The sequence below is a fragment of the Solanum lycopersicum genome, chromosome 2, assembly GCF_036512215.1.
Source record: "Solanum lycopersicum chromosome 2, SLM_r2.1".
Classification (NCBI taxonomy): domain Eukaryota; kingdom Viridiplantae; phylum Streptophyta; class Magnoliopsida; order Solanales; family Solanaceae; genus Solanum; species Solanum lycopersicum.
The window spans coordinates 52,802,376-52,814,145 of record NC_090801.1 but is presented as its reverse complement, the minus strand read 5'-3'; the positions used below and the strand labels follow the sequence as shown (position 1 = coordinate 52,814,145).

The 11,770-nt window shown below is 28.2% G+C and overlaps 1 protein-coding gene across 2 annotated transcripts; it reads left to right on the top strand.

Annotated features, from left to right (window-relative positions):
- The first annotated feature begins 2,700 nt into the window (after nt 1-2,700).
- On the top strand, nt 2,701-11,311 carry LOC101257434 (BEL1-like homeodomain protein 2). Of its 2 annotated transcripts, none has more exons than XM_069293428.1 (5): nt 2,701-3,010; nt 3,224-4,367; nt 5,931-6,321; nt 9,956-10,016; nt 10,742-11,311. In XM_069293428.1, exons 2-5 carry the CDS (start codon nt 3,317-3,319, stop codon nt 11,138-11,140), a joined length of 1,902 nt encoding a protein of 633 aa, XP_069149529.1. In that variant the 5' UTR covers nt 2,701-3,010; nt 3,224-3,316; the 3' UTR covers nt 11,141-11,311. The 2 variants fall into 2 exon arrangements, with proteins under 2 accessions (XP_069149529.1, XP_004233410.1); XM_004233362.5 differs by having other exon boundaries at nt 2,707-3,010; nt 3,224-4,363; nt 5,927-6,321.
- Nucleotides 11,312-11,770: the final 459 nt, after the last annotated feature.

Here is an 11,770-nt window from a genome sequence, read left to right as displayed (position 1 = left end):
TTCATGCTATTATTTTTTAACACCAATTTTGTAAAATTATTTTTGACACTTGATCAATTATAATTTATCCACGTCATCAATTTTTTAACAAAAAATCATAATTCTAAAAAAAAAATTGAATTAATTTTTTTTGATTTTTTTATTAAAAAGTCGATGATGTGGTAAATTTTAATTCGGCCACGTCATCAATTTTTTAAATGAAAAAATTAAATTTTTGAATAAAAATTGAATTAATTTTTTTTGTTTTTTTTAATTACAATAATTGATGATATGATCGAATTATAATTGACCAAGTGTCAATTATGGTTTTGCAAAACCATTATTAAAAAATAATGACATGAATAAACATTTTCTTTAACGGTAATGATATAAATGAGCCAAACTTTTAACTGATAACACAAATAAGCCTTTTCTGAAAATTTAATGCATATTTGAGCCTTTTCGCTACTAAATATGATCTAATCAAATAATAATATTTTGATTTGTAAAAGAAAATGATAGTATCTACTTAATTATAAATACTACTCTATAATAGAAGTGTGTTGAATTAGGAATTTATGGTAAAGTCTTTATTAGAAATATTTTATTTCATGATTGAAAAGCTAAGTCGATACACATGACGATGCGAAAATTAAAGGCCTACATAACTAACACCCATTCACCAAAAAAAATTGTGCAATTCATATACTTATTTATATATCTATAACACATCGCGTTTTTATTTTTTGAATCCAAATCTTTTGTCATAGGTGTATAAGCCTGAATCAGGTGATGTCTCACTTGTTCTTATGTGTTAATATTTATTCTTTCGAGTAGGAAGGTATTAAAAGTGGTTTAAGATTATCAGAGACCTCTAGTGTACTAAGTCGAGTTTAAAATCTTCCTACCGAGTAAGTTTTTTGCATTAATTTCCACAAGAATAAACTTTAAATGATCATATTTCTTGGCATGTAATGAATTAGACACCAATTATAACCTATCAAATTAAAGATTTATGAATTCTTATTTTCTCTAATATTTGTTGTTATTTATCAAGAGCGTATAGAAATTGACTATTATATAGCCTTTTGATTAAGGAGGGGATAAGCAAAGTTCTGATAATGAGAGATTAACGTCTGATTAATTATTAAAATGATGGTGAGATATCTTTTCAACCTAATCTTATTTAATTACCAACTATCTCTTCAACAATCATAATCTAGATAAGTGTGCAAAATTTGATGATGTACAAATTATTTGTAGCTTGGTCATTTTCTGCTCTGTCACCTATTCATTTCACATTATTCTATACTCAATAATTTTTTTTTTACTATATATCCGTTGCATAATTAGTCACTATTGACATACTCTATTATTAGATATAATATTTAATTAAATATCGTCTAATGAAATATTAAAAATAGAAAAATTAGTAAGTAAGGCCTAGCCTATTTTATTTGTACTCATTTTTATCAATTTTTTTTATACTTAATAAAAAACCGTTAAATACTGTCTAGTAATAAATTTAAATTGTGAGCAAGAAGAATAACGACCTTTTCTCCCTAATTTTTTCTTCTAATAATTCAAAAATTTCTCCCGTTTCCCCTTCTTTGCTAGGCATAATTCGTACTTAATATATACTACGATTCATTTTCTACAAGTCATCACTATCTTTAAGAGCAAAATTATTTTGACTTGTAATTATTATTTACAATTTTCTAGAAATTCAAAAAACTCCAAAAACGTCATTTTCATAATTTTCATAATTTTCATTAATATCTTATTATGAGTAATTTCAACAACTTCAACAGAAAAAGAGGCGTTTACCTTTAAAATTTTCAACAAAATGTTAATAACGAATATTTCCATTCGTATTTATTTCCCAACAATAACTCTCCAGCGAAATTCAAATGAGTAGGATTTGAGAAGGATATAGTATAGTGTACGCAAACCTTACCATTATCTTGTGAAGGTAGAAAAATTGTTTTCGCAAGACCCTTCATTCAAGTGTATCTAATCGAAGTAAAAGAAGAAGAAAATATTGGAATAAACATAGCAGTTAATAAGAAAAGCTATGTAAGTCTACAATAGAGTAATAATAATAACAACCAAATAATGTGATAATTAAAAAACAATAAATAACAAGAACTACAAGGGCACGACTAGTCTTATGAAAGGCACTAAACATTAACAAGTCAAAACTACACTCTACCCTTACTAGCCTTTACCTAATATGCAACCTCTCTGCGTACCCCCTACATCCAACCTCTCACACACCTCCTCACTGGGGTGTCGACGCACCTCTTCTGTAAATGTATATGATGCCCAAACCATCTAGTCTCGCTCCCTCATCTTGTCCGGTACAAAGGCCACCACTCCCACCTCCTGAATAACCCCAATATTTCTAAATCTTGCCACTTCTAGTATTTCCACACATCCTTCTCTTAACAACATGCATCTTCTAAACATGTGAATTCTTCATAGACCGATACTCCACTTCATACAACAAGAACAACCTAATCACTACTTCGTAGAATTTACCTTTAAATTTAAGTGGTACCTTCTTATCACACAAGACTCCATAGACAAGCCTCCATTTCATCCATGCTATAACAATGCAGTGTCTAAACATCATTATCGATGTCCCCACTATCATGAATAATGGACCCCGAGGTATTTAATAACAAACACCCTATTCTTTTTTAATTTTATAATTTTTATGTCCAAACGCACACATACTGATACATGTTAAAATTCACATTATGAGAGGCAAGTCCATCTGCATTATAAAAGTAAACTTTATTGTTGTTACTTATTAGACTCTCTCTTTCCATAAGGCAATTGCAGAGACAACAATCACTGGAAAATACAAAGAGCAACAAAGACAGAGATAGAGAAAAAAAAGTTTAAAAAAAAACATATACACACACAAACAAAGAGAAAGAGAACAAAAAAAAATTTCATTTGTTTGAAGTGAAAAGGATAGCTGATGAGAGGCTTTGCAACCTTTTCCGACCTGCAATTCTATGAGGTAAATAAAATTCAACTTGTTTTTTTTTTATGAAAAGAAAATTAAAGAATTTGAAAAAAATAAAAAAGTCTTTACTTTGATTATTCTCTCTTTTTCTTCTTCTTTTTTTTTTTTTTTAAATACTTTCCTTGTTCCTAATTATAGTTGTATCCATGATCTCTTTGTTCTATGTTTATTTATTTATTTTACTATTTTATGTTCAATCTACGGTAGAATCAGAAGCCAATTGCAACAAAAGAAGGAGGTGGATGAATAGATGAGATGGTTACACGTTTCAATTTTTGAACCATTTGTTTGAATACTCCAATGTCTCAAGAGTATCATCACCAAGGTCTTGCCTCGAATGAATTCGAGAGACCTCAAGACCAACACCACCACCAGCAACAACATATTGGCCAACAGATCCAACAGGAAAAATTAAGAGTAGAACAAGGCTTCGAGCCACGGGGAGGAGAATCAAGTGGAATCCAAGTTTATGAGACAGACGGGATGTTGTCTGAAATGTTCAATTTTCAGACAACGTCCACGGCTGCTATGACTGCAACTGAGTTGTTGCAGGAGCAATTGTCACATTCGAATCAACAACCACATCATCAACCGTGGTTTGGTAACAGACAAGAGATTGTAGTTGGTGGAAGTTTGCAGGTACCATTTGGGGATAACACAAAAGATGATGTGAATGCGAAGGTGTTGAGTAATCGTGATAGTGTAACTGCTTATTATCAGCGTCAGCACAATCAAGTACCAAGTATAAGTACCACGGAGTCCATGCAACTTTTTCTTATGAATCCACAACCAAATTCACCGTCACAATTATCTACTCCTTCAGCTCTTCATCAAGGGTTTACTAGCCCGGTCGGAGGGCATTTTAGTCAATTCATGTGTGGAGGAGCAAGCACTTCTTCAAATCCAATTGGAGGAGTAAATGTGCTTGATCAAGGGCAAGGTCTTTCATTGTCCTTGTCATCTACTTTACAACATTTGGAAGCATCCAAAGTGGAGGATTTGAGGATGAGTAGTGGAGGAGAAATGTTGTTTTTCAATCAAGAAAATCAAAATCATCATAATATTAGTTTTGGGTCATCACTAGGACTAGTCAATGTGTTGAGGAATTCAAAATATGTCAAAGCTACACAAGAGTTGTTAGAAGAGTTTTGTTGTGTTGGGAAGGGTCAATTGTTCAAGAAAATCAACAAAGTTTCTAGGAATATTACATCACCCACTATTAACCCTAGTGGAAGTAATAACAATAATTCATCTTCTTCAAAGGATATTATCCCTCCTAATTTGTCAACTGCAGATAGACTTGATCATCAAAGAAGGAAGGTCAAACTTTTATCCATGATTGATGAGGCATGTACACTCTCTCTCTCTCTCTTCCCCTCTCTCTATTTATTCAGAATTTGAAAATTATGAGTTTGAATTTGAAATTCTACCACAACTTGATTTACTATGGGTCAAAATTTGTATTTATGTTTGTTTAGTGAATTTCTTAAAATATGCATTGAGTTAAAATTACTGAGTTCATGTGAAGTCAAAGAGGTATATTTGCGATCCGGGGGTCAATAACCAATCATTGTTGTTTATTTTTAGTATTACTATATATGTTGATTATAAATTAAAACCACAAGAAAGTGAAGGAATAGAAAATTGTAGGAGTTGGAGGAATCTTTTATAGAGGAGAATATATATATATATATATATATATATATATATATATATATATATATATATATATATATATAAAGCCGGCTAAAAAGAAATAGGTTTTGTAATATCCATAGATTGAGTTTGATTTGTTATTGATTTTGGGTGTTTTAGCATAACATAAGATTTTGTTTTGGTGATAAAATTAGCTCTCACTCTACCATCAAGCTATATCTTTCTACTGCTAAAATATGTTAGATATTATCTTTAAGCGGTGTTTGGTAGGAGGTATTAGAGAAAATAACATTGATATTTCTTGATGTTGTTTGATTTCTTGTTTAGTAGTGTTTTCTAACTATGTATCATAATATATGTTGTATTATTTCTATTCTAATACATCAAATTCATTGTTATTCTTTTCTAGTACATCCTATTCACCAACAATGACTGTGATAAAGTCATAATACTTCTTTATTCTAAACCAAATATATCGAATTTGAATTTTCTTAAATAAAGAGTTGCCTTTGTTAGAATAATTTACCCTTAATATAGGAAATTTCGAACGCAAATTCAAATTCAGTAGACATCCCAATCAAACTACCTTTACATGTACACTTTTATTTATTTGACCATCATATTTTTCAAAACAGACAAAATAAGTGATATTTGTAAATCTTTTTTTTAAAAAAAAAACATTATAGTGTTATTATTGCTGTATTGAAAAAATGGTAAACAAAGGCGCATGCAACAAAACACACAGGATATTCTTTCTTCACAACAACAATCATTTTTCAATGTACTATTTGCTCACACAATACTATCCATCAGCTTTCTTGCTACCTTTTTATTAGAATATAAAATTTATGTATCTTTTTCTTCCTTTCTTTTATTACTATTTCAATCAATATCTGATTTACCATGAAAATTTATGTTTCTTTTGTTTGAGTAGAAGGTACAAAAGCAAAAATTTTAGTTTCAAACACTTTTGAATTTTGTAGTCTTATATTAACTACGAATATGTATAATATATCAGAAATATACTTTAATCTTGTGATATCAAACATGTCATATTGTCAAAGTTAAAAAATTAACAAGTAATAGCCAAATTAGAAAAGATGCATTCGTTTATAAACATACTAATTAGACAGACAAATTGAAACTAAGAGACGATGTTTTATATTAGAAAAAAAAAAGAAATACTCTTGTCTCAGTTTGATATTCCTAGAAAATTAAATATTTATTTGATTTCTTCGCGTGTTTATCAAGCAGGTAGACAAAAGATACAACCATTATTGTGAACAAATGCAGATGGTTGTAAACTCATTTGATTTAGTCATGGGATTTGGAGCTGCAGTTCCTTACACATCACTAGCACATAAAGCCATGTCTAGGCATTTCAAGTGTTTAAAAGATGGGGTGGGGGCGCAATTGAAGAAGACATGTGAGGCATTAGGTGAAAAAGATGTAAGCAATACTACTAGTTCAGGGCTGACTAAAGGAGAAACACCAAGGCTTAAGTTGCTTGAACAAAATTTGAGACAACAAAGAGCTTTTCAACAAATGGGAATTGTGATGGAACAAGAAGCTTGGAGACCACAAAGAGGATTGCCCGAACGATCTGTCAATATTTTAAGAGCTTGGCTTTTCGAACACTTTCTACATCCGTACGTCTTTCTCTTCTTTCTCTAGCCAATTTTTTTATATACCACGTACTCTATTCGTCTCAGTTTATGTGAACGTTTTGAAAGTCAAACAAAGTTTTTCCTGTCATACTGTTTCTTAATAAGATATTTTGAGTTGTTAATTATGGTGAGTTGTTAGTATTTTTTACGAATTTGGAGCCTAAAGGTATAAAATGTTAATAAAATTTTTAAAATGGTATATAAATTTTTATTTTAATCAAAACAACAAAATTGCTCACGTAGTAGCGATTTCTTCCGCCGAAAAAAATAAAATTACTGTTATAGCAGCGATTTACAAAATTTCATTTTTTTAAAAAAAATCAAAGGAAACGCTGCCAAAGGAACGATTTACAAATTAACTTTTTTATTTATTGTTGTTTAACTTTGAAAAAAAAATATTTTTTTTAAAAAAAATGACATATAAATAATAAAAATAATAATTTTAAAGTAACAACAATTAAAAAAAAAGTTAATTTGGAAATAGCTGCTTTGGCAGCGATTTCTTTGAAATTCTTTTTTTTTTAAATGAAGTTTCGCAAATCGCTGCTATGGTAGCGATTTTGCTTTTTCTGGCGGAACAAATCACTACTACGTAAGTGCTTTACCGTTTTGATTAAAATAAAAATTCATATTATTATTTTGAAATTTTTGTTAACATTTTATACCCTTTATGCTTCAGACTCTATTTTTTACTCATTATGTCTCAACTTACGTGACATTGATATTGAGAGTCGAACAAATTAATTTTGACTTTGAATTCAGGCGGGCGGGCAGTCTTTAATTAAGTTATGTGTTTTTTAAAAATTAAATAAAATATTTATATATTTAAAAACTATGTAAAAATACAAACATAAAGTTATAATTATTGATAACTCAAATTTTTAAAAATATGTATATGAAAAAATTATTGTAAGAAAATAGTTGTTTGAATTATGAAAGTGGAAAGGTGTCACATAAATTGAGACGGATGGAGTATGATAATATTTACATTTATAAAATTATATATTCTTTTTAAATAAATTTAAAGATCTTATATCCGAATTTAGTGTTAATTTTTTATATTAACTCTCTAGTTTTGTGACATATAAAGATTAAAGAAATAGCAGTTTACCCCTTCCTAGGATATGATCTACTTTTGGTAACTTGAACTCACAATTTTAGGATTGAAAGTGAAATATATTTATCATTTGAGTAATTCCCTTTTGTCAGGTGAATAAAATATTCACTTGATCAAAATGTTAAAACCCTAGAAAAAAAACTACATATAAGTTAAGTAACATAATGAAAAAAAAAGTAAAGTTAAATTACTTTGAAATATAAAGGAAAAATGCACAAGTATCCCTTCAACCTATGTCGGAAATCACATAAACACACTTATACTATATTAAGGTCTTATTATCCATGATTAAAAAGAATAGAATATAACAAAGTTAACTTGATGTTGAGTTGCTTTTGTTTGTATAAACTCTAGCTTACATACACTTGTCTCAAGTCCAAGTACCTTTATAAAATGTAGATCTTTGATATATACCACACAATCAAAAGTTAATGAGGAAAATGTTAGATACCCATGCATGATCATGGCAAAATGATTTTTTGTGCAATCAACTTTTATATTAGTCTAATCTAAAACACATTTCCAATAAATATTGAGTAACTGCTACATTTTCTTTTCCCCTCTCTTTGCAGTCAATGTTAAAGGCACTGCTTGCAATTCAGTCCTTTCAACAAAATGCAAAATTACCTCTTACTACTTTTTGTGCACCACTTTTACCTCTGCATGTAATCCAATATACTCTAAAAAAAAAATATTAATTTTTAGCGGCAATAAACAGATACATAAATAAAGAGTGCTAAAGTCTTTAACGACATAGTTAAGTGTATTAGATTCAATGTCGCTAAAGTCTTTAGGGATATATGCAAAGAGTGTTAATTGCCACTAAAAGTATATATTTAGCGACAATTACTAATTAATTACCGCTAAAGATCAATTTTGATACAGTAATACTTCCATCTTGCTGACTTATTTAGGCATGCATTTGAAAAGCACTACTCTATCATCCCATTTTATGTGATTTAATACGAAATTTTAAAAAAAAGATTTTTTTTAAAATTTGTGTGATAAAAATATATCATAAATATTTATATGTTATTATGAATGATTTTGTTAGAGTAAATAAATATTTTAAAGTTAAATTCTTACCTCCTACATTTCTATTGAGTTATTGTTTTAGGACTACACCCCTTAAGAAACCATGTAACTTTTTTACCATTGCTGATTTTATATTTTTCTAAAGTTAAGTTTTACATGAATTAGTTTGTTTTGATTATTGAACATGAACTAATTATTTAGTTGTTAAATTCATACTTGTGGAACTAATAATACTTAAAGATGAAATGAGAAGAATATTGTTATTTATGTATTGATTTTATAAAATGATAAATATTTTAAAATATCTATTTTTAACAAAGACATGTAAATAGAAATAAAGAGAGTACTTAGATATAAAAAATATATTACTCGCTCCATTTAAAAAAGGATGACCACGTTTGATTTGAAACGGAGTTTAAGAAAAGAAAAAAAATATTTTTTAATCTTGTAGTTTTAAATTAAAATTATGTCAAATCTATCAAAATGTCCTTTAATTGTGATCTTAAACATGTCACGTATAAAGTTAAAGTTAAAGTATTGCCAAAATAGGTTGATGGAAATATTTTTATTTAAACTGGAGTATAATTATTTTTAAACAAACTTGTAGTATCAAATACATATGCCATGAAATTTGTGTGTTCATTAAATTAATATACTTTGCATATTCTTTTGGTGGCAGTTAAATTACAGTTAAATGAATAGTCATTAAGGTGATATATGCATGACAACAACTTAACAATAATGATAAAAAAAAAAAGCAATAGAATCTATCTATCTATGTAATGAATGAATGTTAAGAAGAAAAAAGAAGAGGTGGAGTTGTCTTCTCTATTCACTTTCTGCTTTGGCCAGCAGCTCATCAATTTGGTATTTCCTTTTTCGATCCTCACGCCAATACGTATGTTTACATAATACACACAAAAAAGTTCTGAAACCGTCAAGTAGAGTGTATAAAAATAATGTAAAATACAAAGCATTGGTAATATTTGTATTAGTTATAATGAAAATGTTTTTATATATAATATTTAATTTAGTGTACTAAAAATATTATATATTATATAATTTTTTTAAAAAAAAATATGTATTTTTTATAAATATCTTCTATGAATATAGTGAAAATAGATGGTATTACTAATATATTCTTCAATACACAATAGTGTGTGTTACTAGTACGAACATTAGTTATGCATACGTTAGAAAAGTGTATCAAACTAAGTATTAATAATACATCAAGCTAATGCAAGCATTATAGTGTCTAATACATTCTACTAAATGAATAACGACTACGGATAACATTTCAAGCTTTTATATAGTTTAAAGGACTCTGATATTATTCATTCCATTAAGAAGGAATGATTTAATTTCATGATACAAAGTTTTAAAATATCATATGAAAAATTAAAATTTTTAAAACGGAGTATAATTTTTGTGTTTATTTTTTCTAATTTAAAATTTTTTTCTCAGGTATCCAAGTGATGCAGATAAGCATCTTTTGGCACGACAGACTGGTCTCTCCAAAAACCAGGTTTGCCCCACTGACCTTCTGTAAATTTATCTGTTTTTACTCAAAATATTTATTAGTAAGCATGAAAAAATAATAGTTATAACTCAGGGAGTAAATGATATGGTTTGATCAATTATTTTTAGAATTTATTTGGAAAATCATTTTAGTAATTGAATTTAATGTAATTGAGTTTAATTATATAATTTAGACATATATGGTTGGTCATATAATTACTTGATCATTAGGTAATTAAGTAAAATTAATAGGGAGGGAGGGGGATGTTATGAATTGATGATGATTATATGGTGTAATTACAGGTCATTTATTTTTACATTTAATCCTTTTATTTTTTTGCTTTAATTTATTTTTTATATTAATTTTTTTTAATCTTTATTATTCTAATATTTCTAAAAATATATTTTTGTTTTTATTTTTTAAATTTCATTTTCTTCTTAATCTCAATCTGTACTTCATGCGATTTTGTGCAATTTTTTGTATTATTTATTTTTTTCTTTTATTTCGTATAATTTTGTTAGGATTTTCATTTTTAAATTTTTTATTTTAAACCTAGAACTTATGTTATACTTTCAAATTCATTTATTTTAGGAGTATTGACTAGCTATTTTTTTTAGTTAGACTTGATGAATCATCTTTTTATCAATTTTTTTTTATAATTTTATAACATTATATTACAACAATACTACTACTAATAATAATAATCATGTTATATATATATATATGTGCAGGTAGCAAACTGGTTCATAAATGCTAGGGTAAGATTGTGGAAACCCATGGTAGAAGAAATGTATCAAAGAGAGGCTAATGAAGATGATGACATGAACAGTAGAAATACACAAAGACCAACGCCTGATATTACTACAACCAATTCTAAGATTACAGAAACAAAATCAGCTGCTGCAACTGAAAATGACCCTTCAATGAATACACATTATTCATCCTCTATGCAAACTCAATTAAACAATTCTCCCACTATTCAACATGAGTCCCACCGCAGCGGAGCCGAATACGACGGGACCACTGATATTGGATCCAAAATTATGACATTTGGGACCACCACGCCTGCTGATGTTTCTCTTACTTTAGGACTGCACCATGCTGGAAATTTACCTCATTTTTATAATTAATTCAACTAGTTTATTCCAACCATACTACATAATATATATAGTCACGTAACTAATTTACATGCACACACTTTTCTCTCTACATCATTTTATTTATGCGCTTCAAATTGGATGTTTGCATCTTGCAATATATACATATTTTGTTGGAAATTTTACGAAAAATTTATATGGAAATCATTAGCGTGTCAAAACTGAATCCTAATTCGTTCAACCCGTCCAGAATTTTTTTTAAGGGTTGGGCTCAAGAAAATTTGAATTGGGTTCAATCTCAATCAATTCAAGCTTAACTCATTTTAAGAGAATTCTCAATTGAGTCCAATTTAATCTCCAATTTCAACCCGTTTTAAATTTTTTAATTAAGATATGTTCCTATATTGAAGATACAAATTATTATCTATTTAACATTTTTTAGGATTTATTTATCAATTTGTTACTTTTCTAACAAAAAATTATTGAGTGAAAATTTAAATTGTGATTACAAAAGTTAAATATCAATATGTTAAATTATTGAGATTAATCGGACCAAAATGAGCGGGTCAAGACCCAATCCCTTTTTTAGCCCATTTAAACCCAACCCATTTGAGCCCAAAGTAAATTTGAACGGATAAAGATTCAACCTGATTTCTGTTCAAC

Coding starts and splice junctions, on each gene's coding strand:
- LOC101257434 (XM_069293428.1), top strand. CDS start 3,317: ATGTCTCAAGAGTATCATCACCAAGGTCTTGCCTCGAATGAATTCGAG. Junction 6,322..9,955: donor TTCGAACACTTTCTACATCC/GTACGTCTTTCT, acceptor TTTTTTTCTCAG/GTATCCAAGTGATGCAGATA. Junction 10,017..10,741: donor CTGGTCTCTCCAAAAACCAG/GTTTGCCCCACT, acceptor ATATATGTGCAG/GTAGCAAACTGGTTCATAAA.